At 67.2% G+C, this 22574-nt stretch overlaps 1 protein-coding gene across 1 annotated transcript; it reads left to right on the top strand.

The window, feature by feature from the left end:
* Positions 1–5250: 5250 nt before the first annotated feature.
* Positions 5251–22362, top strand: LOC119098934 (focal adhesion kinase 1). Its single transcript, XM_037221987.1, has 14 exons — positions 5251–5312; positions 12174–12248; positions 13242–13467; positions 14631–14819; positions 15613–15744; positions 16168–16384; positions 16801–16991; positions 17501–17708; positions 18234–18313; positions 18590–18789; positions 19649–19783; positions 20721–20909; positions 21431–21655; positions 22252–22362. Exons 1-14 carry the CDS (start codon positions 5280–5282, stop codon positions 22360–22362), a joined length of 2211 nt encoding a protein of 736 aa, XP_037077882.1. The 5' UTR covers positions 5251–5279.
* The last annotated feature ends 212 nt before the right edge of the window (positions 22363–22574 follow it).

Raw genomic sequence — 22574 nt, 5'->3', positions numbered from 1 at the left:
GACGGCGATTGGCCGCGTCCGGCCGATTGCAGTGGAGCGGCAGGCTTGGGCCGCTTTGCCGCCCGGACGGCAGCCAAATGCGCGGAGGTCGTCCATGGCCCAAGCGTATGTGCGCGACTAGGTTGAACTGTGGCAGGTTTAGGGCCGCGGAAGCAGTCCGGTCGGGCGGGGTGAGGCGCTGGCGGCTGGCCGGCTCGCCGCCGCGCGGCGCGCGCCAAGTGGCCGGCGCCCGTGGTCGTGCCGGTCCGGACCGTCTCCGCCCCAGCCGGCCCATCCATCCCGCAATGGAACTGACCTCCTGCAAATCAGCGTACCGCCGCGGACTGACGCGGAGTGGAGCCACGCCAGGGCGTCTGGCGCCCTGATGGCTCGCGTTGGGCCGGGCGCTGGCCAAGCCGACAGCAGCCATTGTCAACATGCCAGCACGAGCCATTGTCCCAGACGTATGTTGCAGGCTGCAAGCAAACATTGCTGCCTTTCGTCTGGCGCGCCCGTGTGCTGCCGGGTGTTGCCTTGCGCTGTTAAACGCAGCGGTTTAAAGGAGGCGGCTTGCCGGCGGTGTCCTCCGCCCGTTCTGATGGACGTTGCGTTACGTTCATGTCGTTAGGTTGCGTGTCGTTGTCATTTCTGATCCGGCTCGACACGGCGCTGGCCGGCCTCATCCGCCGACTAGGGCTCCGCTGTTGTAATGGTACGTCCGGCCAGAGCGCGCCGCGTTACCACCACGTCCGGGCCTAACCCGTTCCAAGTACCGGGTCTGATCCTTGTTGGCCTGTTATAGCACGTGACCTGATCCTGATTGACCTGTAACAGTACGTCATCTGACCTCTGGTTGACCTATCACAACGCGTAACCTGACCCCTGGTTGGCTTGTTGCAGCGTGTGGCCTGGTCTCTAGTTGGCCTGCCATTACGTGACCTGGCCTCTGGTTGACCTCTTCAGGCTGTGGCCTGACCTCTGGTTGAGCTGTTATGGTGTGTGACCGGAGCTAGTTGAGCTGTTTGGGACGTGATCCTGACCTACGGTTTCAACCTGTTAGCAATAGGTGATTGACCTGCTTGTGGTCGCGCAGGACGTGACCTGACCTATGGTTGATCTGTTACAGTACGTGATCGACCTGCTCGTGACGCGGGATGGCGCCGGAGCCCCCCGCGTCTACGAGGGCTGTTCCGCCCTGCGCATGGTCAACACTCGGAGACGCGCCAGGTCTGCTGGCTTCACCAGAACTACGCCCATGTTCGAGGTACTCTCCCGATGTTGACTCGCGCGCACCTGTACGCGCTATGTATGTTTTCTCCGGTGTCTGTGCCACCGCGCAGTTGTTTATGGCTCGTGCTGCCTAGCATGTCGCTGGGTCCGTGCCGTGTCGAACAAGATGCAGTACATCGTCAGAGGTCGGGCTGGGGGCCGGTGGCGCGCTGCCTACAAACGGCCTTCTGTGAGCTTACCGGCTTCCAACGGCCTGGGTGTCGGCGTCGTAGTTACATGCCCGCAGCGATAATACGTCAGCGGCGCGATTCGGTGGCTCGGTGCTACCCTGCTGTGTGCTCGGGTTTGGCCGCATTTTGAGACGTTTGGTGTTGACTGTGTGTCGACCTGATTGCTTGATGATGTGATGGCCTTCAGGGTTTTTCCCTCTTAAGACGGGTTTGTTTCGTATCAGTTTTTTCTCAAACATCGTTAGCGATGAGAACAAGGTCGTCCCTATGGCGAACGCTCAAGCTGAACCATATAAACTCAGTGCTTGTTCAAATGTTTGACTGCATCAAGGCGGCGGTCTTTTAACATTCGATGGCGTCCTAGTAAGCGCATACTGGGACTGGGAGCTTCACGTGGCACGTGTCGACGGTGACGTGCCGTCCCGTGCTGTCGGTTAGGGTCGTGACGTGGTGCCGCGCCGTGCTGTCGGTTAGGATCGTGGCGTGACGGTAGTCTGACGCGGGAGACCAGAGTACCTGAGCACACGCCAACAAACGACGCGCCTTTTACTGCAGGTGCTGGAGAAGCAGGAGGGCAACGCAGACCTTTGGCGGTTCGAGCTGCTGTGTGCGCTAACCTGCCGTCTGACCTACACGTGCTCTACGAAAAGGACAGGGTCCACCTTCCACTTCTACTACCAGCAGGTATCGGCTGCAGCGTCCGATCGGGGTTGAGCGCCGCCCTGGAAGTGAGGTTTTATCGGCTCTTTTATCGGCACGGGAATAAATCTTCTTACGCGGAAACTGGCGTTACCTTAGAGGACTGAGGTTTCGTCGGGTGCCAGGGTAATCACTGATCGCCACGTGATTGGTATGTGAAGCTCATCGATCACCGCTGTGAGTAAGACGAGCTTTCACATCGATCACAATCACGAGCCTTTGATCACAAGCGCCGGACGTTTCTGAGTCTTCATGGTCCGACGCCTAGCGGCAATAACAGCAGGCCGCACTGCTGCCAGCCCCTGCAGGACCACACATTTGCGAATTCAGTTTTCATTTTGCTCCTGTAGTTAGCGACAGAACTGGGATAGCCTCCCCCCCCCCCCCCCCCGCTTCCCCCATGTCTTATCGCGCTCGCGGGCACGTTGGCGGCGCCGCGCGTGAGCCATGTCCTGATCGCGGGGGAGATACCGCGGCCGCGCCGCTCACAGGCGCGGAGAAATAAAGCCTCCAGTCTCGCGCGCCGCCCTTGGCCGTATCGAGCGCGCGGCGAGCCGGCCGCAGCCGCCGCCGGTCCCAGCGGCGCCGTTCTTGGTGGCGTCCCTTGCGAGCAGCCCGACGGCCCCGAAATTGATGGCCGCCGGCCGGCCGGGCCGTTCCGCGCGCCCGCGCGCGCGCGTGGCTGGAGCTGACCTTTAGCCGGCGGTGGATGGGCCGCTCGACCCGCCTAAGTGCCACCGGAGCGGCCCGGATGAGCCATGGCCGCCGCCCGTTTGGCTGCCTGCTGCAGCGGCGCCGGACATCAGAGTTGGCCGCCGATGGGCAGGCGAGCGCCGCGGCCGGCTGTGGCGCGTCGGTGTCTCACCCCTGGCACTTGTGGCGCTTCGCTGGGAGGGCGCCGCGCTGGCGTGGCTGTGCGCTTCGGCGCTGTCTGCGGCGCGTCTTGGAGCTGTCTCGTTAGGAGCGGGCTGCGGTGTCTTGGTGCGTTCTAGCGTGAAGCACCGGGGTCCAGCTCTGCCCCGCCCTGCGTCCGTTCGGGGCTGCGGTCCCCCTCGGCTCGTCGGCGCGGCGTTCCTGCTCGCTATGGTGACCTCCGGGAGAATGGGAGGGGGGTCATGTCGCGTCGGGGGGCCGTGACCTGAACCACAGCGTCAGCCGGGTCAGCAGGGCCGCCTCCGTTCGGACACAGCCCGTGAGATCGCACGAGCTCCACGACGACCGTGGCCTCCGCGCTGCTCAGCGCTCAGGCTTCTCCACAGCGTCTGCTGGCTGGGCTGGTGTTGGCCGTCGAACCCGTGCGGGATTATTGAGCGGCGTCTGGGTAATCGCCTGCGGCCGGGTGCCCATTGCGTCTCGGGGATAAGCTTCCCAAAACGGGCGCGATTAGGCCGGTGTGGTTCCTGTCATGTTAGTGTGCAGTCGCTTCGCCCCGGCTCGCGCGGGCCAGCTCAGCGCTAGTCTTCAGGATTTGCACAGCTGCCTTGAGCGGGATGTTGTCACTGTTTGCTCTTCACGGGTACGTCCGCGGACGGTAAACGGCCCGAGTGAGGGGACACAGTCTTTGGAATGTTCAAACGCGCGGTCCGGAAGGGATGTTTTGGTCAGAAAGTGCATCGCTGTACCCCGGCTCGAGTAGAAGTTGTCAACGGCGCCATGTCGGTTACAGGTGTCAGTGATTTTTTTTTTATTGTAGCCTGCGTGACTGGGCGTCTAGCACAGGCACGCGGCAGCTGTAGGCTGTTAAGGCCGACCCCACAGTCTGTAAGCCAGTCCTGTCCAGTCCAGTCTAAAGAACGCCTGTCCCGTTCGGGGCCGTGTCTGTTACGGGAGCCGTGTGGTCGTACCGTAGCGTACAGTCGTGCGTGCGGTGTGTGTGACGGAATCGGCCCCCGCGCCGCCGGACGCGAGGCCTCCGCAGTCTGTGTGAGCCAGCGACGTCATCGCTGCGGCCCGGTGTGAGCCAGTGACGTCATCGCTGTGTGCCAGCCGACGCAGCGGTCAGGGGCGCCGGTGACCGACGCCCACTGCGTGTTCCAGGTGCGGGACGACTACCTGAGTCAGGAGCGCTGCCCGGTGGAGCAGGACATGGCCGTCCAGCTGGGCTGCCTCGACATCCGCCGCTTCTTCAAGGACCTGCCGGCCCAACGCGCTCGACAAGCGCTCCAACATGGACTACCTCGAACAGACAGTGGGCTGGGAGAAGTTCCTGCCGAGGTCCGTGATCGCAAACACTAGCCAAAGACGCTTCGCAAGCTGGTGCAGCACCAGTTCAAAAGTGCAGCCCACATGAGCGAACCCGAGTGCATGTTCAAGTACCTGGAAGTGCTGAAGACGGTGGTGCGGTTTCGACCAGGATGCGGTTCACACCTGCGCGCTGGGGGTGAGTCGGCCGACGGCCGCGGTGCTGCCGGTGCAGCTGGCGTCGATGCCGGGAAGGGCAGGGGCTCTGGCGGGGGGGACTGCAGCGCTTGGCTGTGTGGGACTCCAGTGCCGAGGTGCTGTGCGACCGCTGCCCGGCCGCTGTCCGCACCGCTGCTGTTGAGCGTGGACTGGCTATGAGCGTGGACTGTTGGCGGCAGGGTCGGTTTCATTGAGATGGTTGTGTGAGATTCATATGCGGATGTGTATGTATTGTGCGTGCGTGCGTGCGTGCGTGCGTGCGTGCGTCGGACGCCGCTGGCAGTGGCGCCCGCTGTGGAGGCCGGACGTCCTGAATTGGTGTGGCACGCGCGTGGCGGGTCTGTCGCCGGGAAGTGTGACGTTATGCTGTGGTGAAAGCCCCAGGATGCCGGCTAAGTGGGCATCCGGCGCGGTGAAGTGGGCCTTGACGGCCGTGCTGGCGTGTGGGCGTGTCCTCGGGACGGCGGTGGCCGGAGGCGATCGGCCGGTCCGGTCTGTAACCGCGATGGTCGCGTCTCCTGTCCAGTGTCGGCTGTCCAGTGTGCGGCCCGTGCCGGCCAGTGTCGTGCTTGGCGCTAAGGTGTCCAGTCCATGCCGGCCGGTGCTGTGGTGACTGGTGCTGAGGTGTCCAGGCCGTGCCGGCCGGTGCCGTGACTGGTGCTGAGGTGTGCAGTCCGTGGCGGCCGATGGCCGCTATCCGCTAGCTGGTGCCGTGGCGACTGGTGCTGAGGTGTCCAGACCATGCCGGCCGGTGCCGTGGTGACTGGTGCTGAGGTGTCCGGTCCGTGCCGGCTGGTGCCGCGGTGACTGGTGCTGAGGTGAGCAGTCCGTGCCGGCCGATGGCCGCCGTCCGCTGGCTGGTGCCGTGGCGTGCGCCGGCTCTGTCCCGATTGGTCAGCGCTGGGCTGCCGCCGGTCGGCGCCCGCCGCGCCATGCGTCGCTCTGTGCGCACACCAGCCGGCGCGGTCCCATGCGCGTCGCGTGCACCTTGTCGCCGGCGCCGTCCGCCGCTGACGTCACGACCGCGGCGTGTTTTGTCCGCTCGGCTGCGCCGCGTCCGGCACCACAATATCCAGCCGTCGGGCCGATTTTCCCGCCGCCGCTCCGTCCCGCTGGCCGCCGGCTGCGGTGTGGGCCAGTGGCTGGCCGTCCACGGCCGGCAGAGGCCGGACTGGGGCTGCTTACCCGCCGTGCTGGTGGGCGCGTCTTCGGTCGACGGTGCCGGGTGAAGTGAGCGGTGCGCGGGCTCTCGGTCGGTGCGGGCGCGTCCCCGTCCGGGTGTGGTCAAGTGTCTGTGTACGCCTGTGTGTGACTGGTGCGAGTCGGCGTGTGTTGCCCGCGTGTTATGTCGCCGTCTTGTGTGGCCGGACGTGTCGTGGACACGCGGTGTGCCTCAGTCGCCCGCTCCCACAGCCGCCCTGGCATGTGTCTCTGTACCCAAAGCCGTGTCCAGCTTCAGTGCGGTCGGGACGAGCTTTGTGCTCACGGCTATCGCCTATCTAAATCCATCGGTGCCCGACGGCGCGCCTCGCCCGCCCGGCGGCGCTGCTCGCCGTCGTCTCCCCACAGCCGCATCGGCGGAGGCCGGCCGTCGCTGCCGTCCCTGTGGGGGATGGGCGGGAGCGGCGCCGGCCGCGTGACCCCGTGACCCCGACACCGTCCAGCATCGAGCCCTCGCAGACGGCCGCCGCCGACGGCAGTACGCGCTGGCTGTCGCCTCGCGCCCGGGTGCGCGTCGGTTTTCCTGCCAATAAGCGCGCGCCGCCGTCGGCCTTGGGCCTTGGCGCGGACGTGAGTCTTGCGCGGTGTCGCACTTACCGCCTCGTCACGGCGGGCGATACGATCTCGGCGGCGGACAAAGCGACCCGGGGCGCGGCGCGCTTGGCGGCGGCTCCCCGCTCTGTGGCGGTCGTCTGACGGGCGGTCTGCCGTGGATTTGTCCGTCGGCCACGGCTGGGTAGCGGACGGGTCGGCCTCGTCCCATGACAGCCGGTCGCAGCCCAGCTATGAAACCGTGCAACGTATCTACCAATCCTGTGCCAGGCAACTGGAGGCTTCTGGGAGCCAGGCATTCCAGCGTGACGACAGACAACTAGCCGGCGACCCTGTCCTCAATCGCCAGGATTTCCTTGTACGGCAGGGCTGTGGCTGCGGTCGAGACGTCCAACCGCCGAGCTGCCGGGCCTCGGGCTTTCGTGGATGGGCCAGCTCCCAAGCTGAGACGGCGCCGTGATGACTGATGAGTGAGACACAGTCAGCCGAGTGGGGCGCGGCCTGCCAGCCTCTCGCGCGCCAGCCTCCGCCGGCGACCGGACACCCGTGATTGGATTGACGGCTGCGATCCCGGCCGGCGCGCCGCCGCCGGATCTGAGCGGCTACCGCCGGATCCCGATGAGGATAGGGCGTCGTCTGGACGCCTGGGGCGAAGTCGCTCATTGTCTGGCCGGACCCGGCTCCAACTTTGCATGCGGGCTATCTCGCAGACAGCTCCGGTTCTGGCCTGCTGTCGGGCGAGCAGGCCGCCGATCCCTCACAGGTTGCGGTGGTCACCCCTGTCGGCAGAGGGCAGGCCTGACTCACGTCGGCCACGACCTCGGTCGCTCCTCAGAGGCGCTGACCGGCTCCGCCCATGGCCGCACCTCTGCGTGCACCCGCCACCGGCGCCTTCCAGGCGGTGTGCTAGGGGACGCTTCTGGTCGGCGACAGCGCGTGCTGCGATGCCAGCGTCGCGCCGGGTCAACACCCACCGGAGGCCGGTGGGACACCTCTCCGGTTTGGCATTCCGATTTATCCGGGGTATGTACGGCACTGCGCCCAGCCGTGCCCGCCGCGTCAGCCCTGTCAGCGTCGGCTCGGAAGGCACGGCGACAGACGCGACACCCGTGGTCGCCAGCCGGCGGCAGGTCAGGGTCGCTGCCGCCGGCTGGTGGAGTGACGAGCCGTCTCAGGCCGCGGGACGCACGCGATCTGACGGTGCGGTCGGCCGAGCGGCGGGGCGGCGCCCCCGACGGGCCAGGAGAGCGCAGACGGCTCTGGCCGGCTCCGGCGCCACTCCGAGCCGGCCGCGCGCGGCGCAGATGGCGCCAGCAGCGCCGGCGGTCAGCAGGGCGGCAGAGGCGGTCCCGCTGGCCCTCCTGGCTCTCGACTGAGATCCACTCGCCGCCGACTGTCGTGACGAATCTGCCGGGTGCTGGCAAACAGTGTCCGACAGCAGGGGTGCGGCTTGTTGATTCCGCTGCCATTAGTTAGAGGACGAGCGTGCTGGCTCGTGCGAGTGCTTGCAGTGACGAGTGTGGCGCGCAGGCGGCGCGATGACGACGCGGGGTCGACTGACCGCACGCGGCCGACTCTGGCCAGTGAGCTAACCCGATGACTCACTAATGGCTCCACCCATCTGCGGAGAGTTTCCCTTGCCGTATGACTCGGTCTCCTGGCTGGCTCATCGCCCCAGTGTCGGGCGCTGACAGATGGCATGGCTGGTGCTGCTGCTGGGGGGGGGGGGGGGGGGGGGGGGGTGGGGGGGGGGGCGGGGGGGGGGGGGGGGGGGGCGCGGGGGGAGGGGGGTCGACCTGGATGAGTTGCAACGGGGGCAGTGAGTGTTTGGCGATGATCCCAGACTTGGGTTCCAAACTTGTGACGAAATCGTGCTCTGAGGTATACGTCGCCTGTTATGGCAGTTTTGTTTTTGTTTTGCTTCGCGCGCATGAATGATTTCACAGTGTTTATCAGGTCGCAGTTCAGTAAGCCGGCAAGGCGTCATACTTTAAAACGGCTTTAGCAGAGACTTGTCCACCGGCCAGTTTTCGGCGGGCTCGGCGCCAACTCTGCGCCAACTGGGATGTCGGTGCTGGGCCGATTCCGGACAACTGCGGCCTGCTCGTCAGTGGTCCAGTACCGACACTGCCGGCTGTCATCATTGGTCCAGTGCCGACACTGCCGGCTGGTCATCAGTGGTCCAGTGCCGACACTGCCGGCTGGTCATCAGTGGTCCAGTTGCCGACACTGCCGGCTGGTCATCAGTGGTCCAGTACCGACACTGCCGGCTTGTCATCAGTGGGTCCATTGGCCGATAAACTGGCCGGCTGGTCATCAGTGGTCGCATGCCGACCTGCCGACTGGTCATCAGTGGTCCCAGTACCGACACTATCGCCTGGTCATCAGTGGTCCAGTATCGACTCTGCCGCCTGGTCATCAGTGGTCCAGTACCGACGCTGCCGGCTGGTCATTGGTAGTGGTCCGGTCCCGACACTGCGGGCTGGTCATCGGTAGTGGTCCAGTATCGACTCTGCCGCCTGGTCATCAGTGGTCCAGTACCGACGCTGCCGGCTGGTCATCGGTAGTGGTCCGGTCCCGACACTTCGCCTGGTCATCGGTAGTGGTTCAGTACCGACACTTCGCCTGGTCATCGGTGGTGGTCCGGTCCCGACACTTCGCGTGGTCATCGGTAGTGGTTCAGTACCGACACTTCGCCTGGTCATCGGTAGTGGTTCAGTACCGACACTTCGCCTGGTCATCGGTAGTGGTCCGGTCCCGACACTTCGCCTGGCCATCAGTAGTGGTCCAGGTCCAACACCGCTGCTGTCGGACAGTGTCGCCCGCGCCGCCATATCTTCAGGCGTGTTGTACACTTCCTGGACCGATGGCTGGGGGGCTGCCCGGCTGTGTGCTGACCATTGCCGGCCGGTGTTTGTCAATGCGTGTGTGAGCTCGTGCATCGGTGACGATGGCGTATCAGTGTGTCACATATCGTTCGCTCACGGCCCACACAGCCCAGATCGAGCTCCGTCTGATCCGTGACGTGATGCCGCAACCAAAATGGTGGTCGATGGGCGCGTTTTTATTTGTTTCCTTCAGAATAGGGTTGTTGGCCGCGGGCTGTCACGCGCGCGGCTTTCGGCTTGCTGCTCGATAACCGCAGGTTGAAGGTTCGCGGGCGCCGCTGCAACTCAAGCACACGCTGTTGTGGCTGTGTTGCGCTGCCGAGGCCCGCCACCGGAGCGGCTGGTCCCATGTCTCCTGCGTACGATCGGGCGCCCTAGTCGGCGGGCGACCGGCCGGGCCGCCGTCACCCGTCCGCGGTCGCCGCCGCCGCCGCCGCCCGGCCGGCCGTCAGCTGGCGCCGTCAGGTGGCGCTGGCGGCGCCGGCGGCGGCCCACTTGCCGCCCGCGTCAGTCGCCGGCCGGCGCGCCCGTGCGCCGACCGCGGGGAGGAGGGAGGAGTCAGCGCTGGTCGGTTGCTCGCCGCAGGCCGAGGACGCCGGTCGCCGGTTACGGCGCGGGGAGCGGGGCAGTGAGCACCCGGGCTGAAATCGCCGTCGACTGACAGGTACCCGCTGTCGGCCGGGGCCGGCGCCGCCGCCGCCGCCGCCGCCGCCGCCGTCTTCCGCCGGTGTAAGGCGATCTGTGTGGGGCCGGGCGGCACGGCCCGGATCAGCGACCTCCTGCTGCGGTGACGGTGTCCCACGGAGACCGGGGGCGGGCGGTCCGTGCGACCCGCCCGCGGCGCTGCCGGTGTCGGTGATTCATCGCTCCTGCGCGACGGAAGTGTCTGCGAAGCGCGACAGGGGAGCTGGTGCAGCGCGGTTTCTCTCGTCCGCCTCGCCCCGCCCAGCCTCTGGCGGCTGGTACTCGGCGGCTGTGCTGATCGCCGCCGGCCGCCGCACCCGCCGCCCGCCCGTTTCCGGCCGGAGCGGCGGCGGGCGGACATATTCGGGCAGCGGTGGGCGGGCGCGCGGCGCACCCTCCGCGGCCGCGCAGCCCACCGCCTGACGCCGCGCGTTCTCGCCGAGCCGTGGGGTAGGTCGCCCGGTCGCGAAGACTCATCCGGACCGGCCTGGACCGGACCGGACCGGACGGCGCGCGCCGTCCGGTCGCCTGTCGCCGCTCAGTCGGCGTCGCGTCCGGGGCGTTGACTTACTGCGCCGCTGCACTGCGCCGGCCACTCAACAAACACCGGCGGCTGTAGCCCGGCGGCGGAGGCCTCCCGGCCGCGGCTCGGCGCGACGCCGCCGGCGCCTTTGAGGGGGCCGGCGGTGGCGGATGGCGCGCGGCCGTGCCGGCATGCTCGTGCGATAAGCGGCACGGGCTGTCGGTTGCGAGGGTGGTTGGCGCCGGCGTCCGTCCGTGCGGGGCCGGTCGGGGCGGCCGGCCGCATTCCTCGGGGCATGAGCCGGCCCTGCCCGGCGAGCGCCCCGTGCGCGGGCGGCGTCCGACAGCGGCTGGGTCTCTGCGGTGGTTGTGGCTGTTGCGTCAGACGAGGTGTGGCAGGTACTTAAGGTAAACTGGACGCTACTGTTGCCGGCCGTGGATGGGCGAGATCAGACGCAGCTATTATCTGCCGCGAAGGGTGCCGCCGGGTCTTTGGGAACGCGCCTCAGCGGCGCAGGGGGCGGCGGGCGCCGCGCGGTGGGCGTCCCGCCCTCCACTCGGCCCCGCGGAGCCGGCGGCGTGGGCGGCGGCGGCCGGGTGGAGCGGCAGACACGGTCGGGGCGGTCGGCGCCGCCGGCGGACGGGTGCTGCTGCGGCCAGCTGCGACCATTTGCGTCTGGGGAGGGGGCGGCGGTGCCACGTGCGGGAAGCCTGAGGGGCTGTCAGGGTGGAGCGAGCGCTAGGCGCGGCCGACATGACGGGAGGCGCGAGCAGCCAGCCGGCCCCAGCTGGCTGGGAATTTGCGGGCACCCGTGCGGCCCACGAGGCGCTCTGAACTCGTCCGCTGTGGCTTTTTTCGCACTGTAGGATGGTGCATGGGGAGATTCGAGGTTCGATATCGGGGCTGAACATGTGATTCAGAACCGCCCCGTCTCGCTCGTCACACCAGCCGGTTGTTGGCCGCCAAAACGACGCGCTGCCCGTGCCGCTGCCGGAGCGGGCCGCGATCCTTTTAAGGACAGCCCGGTGACCTTCTGGCAGCCGGTCAGCGCCCTCTGGGAGGTCGTGCGCCGCTCTGCAGGCCGCTGGCCGTGCCAGCTGGTGCTCACCTGGCGGCAGCGGCGCCTGGCGCTCGCGCGGCCGCCGTGTTCCGTCGGGCGCGGCGTGCGTGGGACGCCGCCGCCGCCCAGATGGTGGCCACCGGTCCCGACCGCCGGCCGCACGGCCGCCGGGAGAACGAGTACGGCGGCGGGCGCGTTGTGCCGTGTTGCGAGCGGTGTGGTGTCGGGGCTGGGCACTTGTTGCCAGTGTCGGTGGCATGTTGTCAGTGTTGGCGGGCTGTCGGTGCCGGAAATGTTGTCACGTCACGTTTGCAGCTGTCATGTGTTGTCTGTTGTCGCCGATGCTGGGTGCGCTTTCTGCGGCGTGGTGACCAGCGACCAGCAGCGCTCAACGAACGTGGGTGGTGTGACCATGGCCTGTTCCGTGATGCGCCGTTCCCAGCTTGCCCCCACCCCCGTCCGCGTCCCTCCTCCCGGTGCCAGTGTTCGCCAGACCCGTACCAGGACCAGCGGGTCGGAGGCACGCTGCCGGCTCTGCGTCGTGTCGCAGAGCCCCCGCCGCCCGCCGGCCGGCCGCCCGCCGTTCTCTGTGATCACGTCACTCGGTCGGCCGCCGGCCGCTGGCGCCTGGTCACGTGACGCGTGCGGCGCGCGCGCGCCTGACTCAGCGGCGGCCGTGCTGATGGGCGTGGCGTGTTGTGTTTCAGACGTGGTCCATACGGGTAGACCTGATCATAGGCCCCGACTCTGGGATCTCCTACACGACGGACAAGGAAGAGTCGGTGAGTGCACTGCGAGTGCATGCCCGATGTTGGCAGTGCCAGCGGTGCGGTCGCCGCCAGCGGATGTTTGTCGCTGCGGCCGCCAGGGACTTGTTCGCGAACACACGGGCCGCGGACCGGCTCCGGCACCGGAGCGCCCGCCCGGCTCAGACGATTATTGCGCTCGGTTGCCCGCGCTGCCGTCGGGCCGAAATGGGAGTGCAAACGAGCGGATTAGCGGACAGGGGCCAGGCTTGTTGTGCTGAACGCCGCTTAGGTGGAATCGATTCTGACTGGGACTCACGGTGCCGATTCCCATGCCGCCTGGATTCACGCCCGATTCTGGAGGGGACACCTGGGGGGGGGGGGGGGGGAAGCGCAGCGCGTCTGTCCCTTATCGAGGTCACCCGGTCCCTCTCCCTGCCACGTGGTGGCGCGCTGGCTCGTGCGGCCGCCGCGCATCGGCGCGTTGACCTATCGTCGCCGTGAGTCGCGGCCGCCCCTCCCCCCCCCCCCTTCGGCGTCTGACACCGGACCCGACCGACGCCAGTCAGTTGTGGTCCGCTGCGGTCAGCCGCGGCCGCCGCCGTGCCCGTCGGCCGCGGTGTTTGTATCGCCGGCGGCCACGGCTCTGTTTATCGTCGGCTGGATAACGATGCCCGGCTCCGACGAGCGACACGCCGCGGCGGGTGACGCGGGCGGGTGGGCCGGCGGAAGTCGCCGCGCCCGGCCGGCCGGCGCCGAGTGTGGCTCGCCCCGGCGCGCTGCGCGCCGCCGCGTGGGGCTGTGCCACGCGGGGCTCCGCGCCGTCCGCCCGTGTCGGTCCGACCGGTCCCGTTCGCCGGCCGCGTGGCTCTGTCGTCGCGTTCGATGGCGCGCTCCGTGCCGGCTTCCGTGTCAGCGGATGCATACTTGAGAGCCGCATCTCGTGATTGGCGTCCCTGACGCTACCCCACCCGCGCCGTCACCCGACCGTCACCTCAGCTGACCAGCCCCCCCCCCCCCGCACCGCAGGCCACGCACCTGAGCAGCTTTGATCAGGTACAGAGCATCCAGACGCTGCAGGGCGCGTGCGAGGCGTCGCCGGGCACAGCGGCGCTCCAGCTGCGCGTGGCGGGCCGCGCCGAGCCGCTCACTCTGACGTGCGCCTCGCTCCGAGAAGCCGACAACATGGCCGACCTGGTGGACGGCTACTGCCGGCTGGTGAACAACTCCTCCAGCAGCCTCTGGACCCGGAAAGGTGAGCGGTGAGGCGGGAGCGCGAGGGCGGTGGCGGTGGCGGCGGTGGTAGACCGGTGGATAGGGGAGAGGAGGGGGGGGGGGGGGGGTGCGGAGGAGGGCGCGGGGGGCTGCAGCGAGCTCGCTTCGATGGTCTCTCCCATGTGTGGGCGGAAAGCTCAATGTAAGTCATTACCAGCCTTTAACGGTGTGGGGAGGTGTATTGTTCGTGACCGCGCGCCGTGCGGTGATGGAGGTCCGGTCCGTGTTTGGTCTGGTCTGGTCTGGTCTGGTCTGGTCTAGCCCGGTCTAGTCTGCTCTGGTCTGGCTTGGTCCGGTCCGGTCTGGTCTTATCTGTTCCCGTACAGTACAGTCCGGTCCGGTTCCGGTTCCGCCCACTAACCGCGCCGTTCTCTGTCAGTGCTGCCCTGGAGACACCCCTGCGCCTGCTGTCGGCCAGGTCTGTGGCGCGCCGACCGCCCGGTCCGCCCGCCCACCCGCACGCACGCCCCGGCCCCGGCCCCGCTCCTCGGCCCGTAGAGTCGCGCCGTCAGCCCCACCCGTCCGCCTCCCCGCAGGGCCGGCCGGTGTGCCTCGCATGCTTATACTGGAGCGCAGTGTCCGGGCCCGAACGCGGTCCGGGTCGTGTGGCGGCGTGGGCCGCTGCTGTGACGGCCGGCGCGATGTCGCCGCCCGTCCCGCGCGCCTCCCCGGTGCCGTGCACGGCGGCCGGCGGTGGCCGCGCACCGTGCAGAGCTGCACCGGACCGACACACAGCCGTGTTATGGTTCCGCCCGGCCGGCGAGCACGGTGGCGGCCCGGCCGCGCGCGGGCCCGGACTCTGCTCTGCTGGGTGTGTGCCCGGCCGGCCGTCCGAACCTGCTCAGCCCCGCAGCTCGACAGGCGACCTGTGACGGAAGGGGGACGCTCTGAGTGAACGGCGGCGTGCTGCGAGCTGGACCGGCAATCGTTGCGGATGGGATGACGTCACTGGGCGGAGTGGGGCGGAGCGATGCCGCACCTTGTTTTCCCAGCAGGCACCTTGGTTTCGCACTGTAGTCCCCATCAACCCTGACTGCATCTCCGCGTGACCCGCTGGTCGCTCGCGTGCCTCCACATGGTGCCCGACAGCCCTCACCACGCTGCCGATTGGTTGGCGCTGACCTGAGCCCCTGTGGCCGGCAGCGGGCTCGAGTCGGTCGGGCCGCTCCGATGGCGCCGGCTCGCCGTCGGGCCGTCGCTCGGGCCGGCCATCGCGCTCGGCGCTCTCCGACGACTACGCCGAGATCGTCGACGACGAGGGCGACTACAGCACCGTCGGCGCGCGCGACTACGAGCTGCCGCGCGACCACGTCCACCTGGTGGAGATCATCGGTAAGAGCGCGGCGGCGGGTGGGAGCGTTGGTGTGGGCGCGGCGACGGGCGAGATCGTTGGTGAATGCGCGGCGAGGTAAAGAATCTTCGGTAAGAGCGCGGCGACGGGCGAGATCGTTGGTGAATGCGCGGTGAGGTGAAGAATTTTCGGTAAGAGCGCGGCGACGGGCGAGATCGTTGGTGAATGCGCGGTGAGGTGAAGAATTTTCGGTAAGGGTGCGGCTGAGCGAGAAGCAACGTAAAAGTGCGGTGCGGACTTCAGACTACCAGTAAGTGATCGGTGGGGTGGGACTGTTGGCAGGAGCGTGGCCCGGCGAGAGGCCGTCGGTAAGAGTGGAGGGTGAGTGCTGTGAGACGGTCACCTTGGGGAGGCGGCGGGATAACGCCGCGGTACGGGGCTGGAGCACGCCGGCGTGGGATAGGATGCACTGCCATGTGCTGCAGCTCTCCGGCCGTGCAGCGGCGGGGCTATTTCTGACTGGCGCTTGCAGTCAGATTACGTTTGATTGATTGCGGTCGACATTGATTCGTCGTGTTTTGTTTGCTTTCACTGTTGCTAGGGGATTTGGTTCGCCATCCTTTCTGCAGGCATGCACAGTGGTGACTGATCCGCGCATGCGCAGTGGTGACTGCTCGTGATGTCTGTTTTGAAGAAAAATATCTCCAAGCCATGTGCACCACCCCCGATATTTGGGGTGAAACCTCGCGGGGCTTACCAACTCCGCAAAGAGCGGGCGTTTTTGCCCTGTTGACCCGAGACCTATGGGCCTTCACCTGTGACCTATGGCGGCAGGGGAGGGCCAGTTCGGTGATGTATACCGCGGCACGTACCGGACCTCCAGCAGCCAGACCACGCCTGTCGCCATCAAAACATGCAAGGTCGACAACGAGGGCTCGATGGCGCACAAGTTCCTCGAGGAGGCCTGTGAGTATCGGTGCGCTGCCGCCGTTGGCGGCGAGGCAAGAGCGGCTGGAGAAACGCCGCTGCCAGTGCGCGACTGGGGAATTGTCCCCGTGAAACGTTGAGGGAAGCGGAGGTCTGAAGCGACTGAGTGACGTCACGGGAGTGTCTGCGTGTGTGCTGTGAGCTTCGCGAGAAGCCACATCACCGGCATTTATCTGCATTCTTTCATTTTGTCAAACACCGTCTGGCCGAAAATAAGCTGGCGGATATTAGATCGCTAGTGCTAACTTTAATCGGTGTGACGTGCGATTTCGATGCGTTAAAAGTTAGGCGCTGCCTGGGATCAGAGCGGGCTCGACGACAACATGACCACCCGCTGTTCGACGGTTCACACCAGCCGGCGCCCGCCGCTCACCCCTCTCCCTGCCTCTCCGCCCCCGACAGACACAATGCAGCAGTTCGACCACCCGCACATCATCAAGCTGGTGGGCACGTGCAGCACGTCGCCGGTGTGGATCGTGATGGAGCTGGCCCGCCACGGTGAGATGCGCGCCTACCTGCGCGACAACCGGCACCGGCTGCGGCTCGACACGCTCGTCCTGTACGCGTACCAGCTCAGCCAGGCGCTCTCCTACCTGGAGAGCAAGAAGTTTGTGCACAGGTGAGCTGGCGCTGGCGCTGGTGGGATGCAGTGTGTGGTTTTGTGGCTGGGCTCACTCTGCGATGGCTCTTGCCATCACTCTTTGCGCTGCTGGTATTTTGGGGTATTGCTAACCGTGTGAGCTCCTTTAGGCGTCTTCTTTGTCCCGTAGCGTCCGTTTTCGACGTACGTGAACATGGAGTTTGATCAGTCTTAGCAGTTTTGCGATTGAACTCGCCATGGAATTCATACATGCTATGTGGCGGTGGCGTTTGATGATGTGAGCAAGACCTAAATGGGCCACGGCCACGCGCACTACCTGCACGACTGTGGCGCCGAAGTCGTGGGGGCTTGTGTTGGTGCGCACCAGCGCGCGTCACCCACCGAGCCGCCGCCGAGTGTCGTCGTCCCCTGACGAGCGCTGCCCGCCGCCGCAGGGACATCGCGGCCCGCAACGCGCTCGTGTACAGCCACGACAACGTCAAGCTGGCCGACTTCGGCCTCAGCCGCTGGGTGGAGGACCAGAGCTACTACAAGGCGTCCAAGTGCAAGCTGCCCATTAAGTGGATGGCGCCCGAGTCCATCAACTTCCGCCGCTTCACCACCGCCAGCGACGTCTGGATGTTCGGTGAGACGACGCGGCTCGCCGGTCGGGCGGGATGTCTGGACGGGCGGGCGGCGTCGGCCGGCGCCGGCGGTCGGGCTTGTTCGAACGAGTCGCCGTCCGGCCATTCGGGAATGGTTGACGGCCTGTCGCTGTCGCGATGCCGGTGGTCCGTGTCACCTGGTCGTGTCGGCGTTGTTCTCTGCGTGCTGACGGCGGCTGCAGCAGCCGGGGCGTTGCGTGCGCGTTGGCGGCGTTCACGTTAATGGAGAGACAAGACACGAACGGCGGATGGACGGTTGGCTTGCGTGAAGACGGCGTTTTGCGTCCCGTATCCTGGCGTCGGTATGAATTTGGCAGGGCATACTGACCCATGCTGTCTGTCCCGATGCCAGCACGTGTACAGTTCTGACGCCGTTCCCTCCGCGCTCCGACGGCCGCCCGCTCCCATGGGGGACGCGCCGGGCCGCCCGGGACGCCGCTCCTCCGTGCGCGCGGCGCACCTGTGACGCGGCGCCTCCTCCACTCCACAGGCGTCTGCATGTGGGAGATCCTGACGCTGGGCGTGCAGAAGCCGTTCCAGGGCGTGCCCAACAGCGAGGTGGTGGGCAAGATCGAGGCGGGCGAGCGGCTGCCTCTGCCGGCGCGGTGTCCGCCGCGCGTCTACTCGCTGATGCTCGGCTGCTGGCACTACGAGCCGGCCAAGCGGCCCAGCTTCGCCACGCTCAAGCAGGCGCTCCAGTGAGTGGCCGCCGGCCGCCACGGCGGGATGGGGCATCGGCTCTGGTCGGCTGGTTTTTGTTGCGAGCGGCGCCAGATTGGCACCAGGAGGCTCTGCGTGCCACTATCGCTGTCAGTGATGATGAGTTTTTGTTATTTTTTGTGCGGGTTCTTGCTGTCGCCTTAACTGATGTGGTGGCACGCGCGAACCTGTCAGTGCCGGCGCAACGCTATCAGCGGCATTGGCGTGAAGTGACTCCGCCGACAGCGTGGCGGCACCACTTCGATCGCCGCGACGTCTGGTGGTGCGCTGATTTCCTGCTGATCTGTGTGGGAGAGAGGGGGGGAAGCGGGGCGTGCCCAGGGTTTTGTCCGCACACGAGTGCGGCCACGACTGCAGTGCCCGGACAACTCTGCTTGGTCCCGGATGGAGTGGTCGTATCTAGCCCGTCGTCGCGTTCTGCCGTGTCGCGATCTTTAGCGGGGTCGCGTCGGCGACGGTCGCCGTCCCGCGTCGGCTGTTGACGGCTGCGGGCGTCGTTGCAGTGAGATCCTGCTGGAGGAGCGGATCGCCCAAGAGGAGACGATGCGCAGGGAGAACCGGCGCGTGCAGGCCATGTCCTGGGGTGAGTGGCCCGCCTTCCGCTTGGGGGGGGGGGGGGGGGACGTCAGTTGCTCTGATGCTGGGACGTTACGGATTTCGGTTTGGAACGCTCCCGGAGACGGCTGTTCTGTGCTCGGAGACGAAGTGTTGGTGTGTGGAAACCTTCGCTCCGTTGTCTGATGGCGTGGAATGACCAGCATTTACATCTTGTGCGTCGGCGACGACCGTGAGACGTGGGCTCTGGCCAGCCTACGTGCCGTGGAGTAGTGGTGGCTAACCCTGCGTCCGTTGGCGGCAGGCTCCAACGACTCTGACGAGCCGCCGCCGCCGCCGAAGCCGTCGCGCCAGCCGGCGCCGGAGCGGGCCGCCTCGCCGTCGGCGCCGCTGCAGACCTACATCGTGGCGCAGAGCCCCGAGGTGCTGGCACGCCTGATGCGCGACAACGAGACGCGCGCCCACGCCGGCAGCTACACGGCGCCGGCGTCCGCACTCAACACGGTCAGCGTGGAGCTGCAGCCGGCCGGCTCCGCCCCGTCCTCGCCCCGCGCCCGCCCCCCGGGCGGCTCCCTGGCGCGGCGCTGCCCGGCCGCCGCCGCCGCCGCAGCCGCGGCCGCCCCCGCCGCGTCCGCCTCCGGCGCTGGCAGCCACTCGCTGCCGCGCAACTTCCCGACGGCGCCCCGCTCGCCCAGGCCGGCCGGCCCGTCGCCAGGTTTGGTGCAGCTCCGATCTCAGCACTGCACCGGCCGCGCGCGCGCGCCGCCGGCGCCGGCCGGCGGCGCCTGACCGGCCGGCCGGCCGGCGCCCGGCGCACGCCGCACGCCGCACGAGTGGCGTGGTTTGGTTTTCGGCACGACGGCACGTCCTCACTCCTCTCCCCGGTCGCCGCCCGCCTTCCCGCCTGTCGCCGCCTCGTCCTCTGTCTGTTCAGTTGCGGGCTGTTTGGTCACGCTGAAAGGCCGCGTTTCGCTGCGGTAGCGCTCGGCAGCCTCGCGTTGGCCGCGAAGGTAGCGTTAGCGCGTAGCGCTGCTGGGAGTAGCGCTGTCTAGTTTCGCTGCCGCAGTCGCGGCGCCGGCACTATTCGCAGCACGTTGTTTTGGTGTATTCAGTTGGCACTGCATGGCTCGGGTTCAGTTTGCATCGCGCGTTGTCGCCCTCTCGGTAGTGTGTGCTGAGCAGAAGGATTGCAGTCCCGGTAGTTTTGCGGCGAGCCAGAAGTGAGGCTTACGCACCGCTTGGCACACCGGTGCTCGCGGTCTGAAGATCATCTCGGTAAGCATCGAAGTTCGCGCCTCCCAAGCGGCTGCGAACCGGGCGCCGGTCGGCCGATGCCCGCTGACGTCCGCTGTGTGGTCGGCAGAAGCCGCCGCTGCCTCCTGAGGAGCTGGAGCGACGGCTGGAGCTGGAGCAGAGCGAGCTGCGCGAGCGGCTGGAGCGGCAGCAGCGCCAGATGGCCGAGGACCGGCTCTGGCTCAACAGCGAGGAGAACGAACTGGTACGTGCGCCGCGCCACCGTCAGCAGACGGGCGGCGTTGGGGAGTCGGCGCCGGTCGGGGGCATGCGGCGCGCCGTCCAGCGGCGGACGACGGGCCGGTGGACGCGGCGGGGGCTGCGCTGACTGGGGGCCGCGGCCCGGTGGAGCCTCCCTGCCCGATGCTTCACGTGCTTTGTGCGCTCGTGGGCGGCCCAGGCGAGCGCCGGCCGCCGCCGGCCGACCGCAGCGGTCTACAGGCGCCGGTGGCCGCGCGACCGAGCGGCGTGCGGCCGCGGCGCCGGGCGGTCACCGGTCGGCCAGCGCCCGTCCGTGCGGAACGGCCCGGCCGGGGTGGAGGTTCGTAAAGCAAAGCCACAGCTCTGCGCGCTTCACATACCGTACATGACTCGTTTGCATCGTTGCGTACTATTAATGAATGACGTGCTTTTGGAAAGCTGGATAGTTTTACGGTGCGATTTGAATGTGCGGAGGTTCGCAGTCCTGCTCATGCAACCAGAGTCTGTTTGCGTGGGTGGAACTACGAACTTATGCATTTGTCAACTGCGTCGTGTGAGCAGGAAACGGGAGCAGGGGCGAGCACGAAGCAAGCCTATTTTACTTGGTGGGTCGATTTTGGAGTTATTGATGGCTGTCGGTCAGACTGAGACAGATATGGAGGTGGTCTATGAGCCCAAATAACGCGGCTCAAAGTGCGTGGACTCGCACTCTCGCTTCATGAAACCAGGCCCAAGCCCACATCGCTGCGAACGGAGTTTTGCTGCCAGCGCCGCCCTGTAGCTTGTCGCGCTCCCTGTCGTCGAGACGATCCCTCGGCGCCGACGTCCTGCCCCTGGCTGTCCGGTAAGTGTGCCGCGCGCCGCGCTTTCCCGCGCCTGCGCCTGCCCGCGCCGCCTGCGCCTGCGCCTGCGCCTGAGCGGCCACGCCTGCCTGCCTGCAGCGCCAGCGGCTCTCGCTGGCCACGTCTTCAGACCGCTCCGACACGGAGTCGGTGGAGGGCGGCGGAGGCGGCGGCGGCGGAGGCGGCGCGCGCGGCGTCTCGCCCTGCCACTCGTCCACAGAGCCGGCCACCGACGGCTCCAAGCCCTCCTCCAACAGCAGCTCCACAGAGCGGCCCATCGTCGTCAAGGTGGGCGACACGCGCTTCGCTGGCGGGAGGGGGCTCGTGCTCGCCTGAGGAGGGGCGGGGCGGCGAGCTGAACTCCCCGGTGCCGTCTGGTGCGTGGCTCGTTGTCTAATGATGTGACGTGTTGTTTGTTGATGATGATCTGATGCTTGTTTGATTGTCAGCCGTGTGAGCGGGAAGACGGATGTCGCCCGGCTTGTGCTAACGACGGTGGGAACCTGACCTCGCCTCGAGTCCTCATGTGTTGCCAGCGGTGGAGAGCGGTAGCCAGATCTGTGTTCATATAGCCACCGGAGAGTGTCGGTCATTCCGACCCGCCCTGATCATTGGTCCGGCTTTAACGGCCATTGGTCGGTGTCCCGACCTAAGCCAGCTTGCCGAGCTTCTACCGTCAGCGGTCTGCGACTTGTCCCGCCTCCCTCGCCCTCTGTCGGCGTACGTCGTTCGCCTGCCGGCGTGCCTGCACGCCTCGCTGAGCGCGGCCGCCTGACGTGACCTGACCTCTGATCCGGCCGCTCCGCCAGCGTATGGAGGTGACGCCGACGGCCGAGCTGGACCGCAGCCGGGACCGGGTGTACGACTGCACGACGGCCGTGGTGCGCGCCGTGATGGGCCTCTCGCGCGGCGTCCAGGCCGGCCAGGCCGCCCGCTACCTGGACCTGGTCAAGGCCGTCGGCTATGAGCTGCGCGAGCTACTGGCCGCCGTCGACAAGGAGGTGGCGGCCTTCCCGCCGGCGGCGCACAGAGAGGTGGGGCGGCCTGGAGAGGGTAGGGGCGTGATGTGTGTCGGCCGGTGTTTGTGGTCTGGCGTGTGATGAGGAGGAGGGAGGGTGGGGGGGGGGGGGGGGGGGGGGGGGGCGCAGATACCAGTGCGCAGGGATGTCGGGAGGAGAGGAGCGCGTTCGGCGGGCTCCGCGAGCTGGTGAATGTCGGAGGCGAGCGCCACTGCCGTTGGCTGAGAGGGTGGTGGCGTGTGGTGACGCACGCGTGGCGTCAGCGGAGGACGCCGCTGGTCGGTGGCCGGGCCCGCTGAGCCCAGTGCCGCGGGCTGGTGGGAGCTGAGTGTGGCCCTGGGGCTTGGTCCACCTGGCTGGTTCTCCAAGCTGCGGAATTCATTTCGTTTCGCTGCCTCTCGGTATGAACGCTTTGCTGATCCTCTTGCTCCCTCGTGTAGTACTCAACGCTTAACTCTGACGCGGAGACCAAGCGCGCTGGTTGGAGACGTTCACGCCGAAAGTAGTAGATAGTCGAGAAGAGTCGCAGATCAGGTGTGAAGGGGGTACGGGCAGCACACTGTGTTACCTGTTACCTGTCACTCGTGTGACGCCTGCTGCGCTCGGCTCAGATCGAGATGGCGCACAAGGTGCTGGGGAAGGACATGCAGGACTTGGTGACGTCCATGAAGCAGGCGCAGCGCTACAGCACCACCACCCTGGACGAGGAGTACAGGAAGTAAGCCACGGCCAGCGGAGGTCCTCGGACGCGCATGCCCGTCTCTCGCCGCCGATCACCGCTTGACCCGAGGGCGGTGATCGGCGGAGGTCACGGGTCGTTCTATGTGGACCGGTGTTATGACTGTTGGCGTTGTTACTCGCAACGTTGGTCTTGCTTATTGTGCGCCTCGTGCTAGACGGAAGTCGGCAGCCGGCAGCTCGTGTTGCGCTTCGC

The sequence above is a fragment of the Pollicipes pollicipes genome, unplaced genomic scaffold, assembly GCF_011947565.3.
Source record: "Pollicipes pollicipes isolate AB1234 unplaced genomic scaffold, Ppol_2.1 Scaffold_4740;HRSCAF=5597_pilon_pilon_pilon, whole genome shotgun sequence".
In the NCBI taxonomy this organism is placed as follows: domain Eukaryota; kingdom Metazoa; phylum Arthropoda; class Thecostraca; order Pollicipedomorpha; family Pollicipedidae; genus Pollicipes; species Pollicipes pollicipes.
This window is presented reverse-complemented; position numbering and strand designations above follow the sequence as displayed.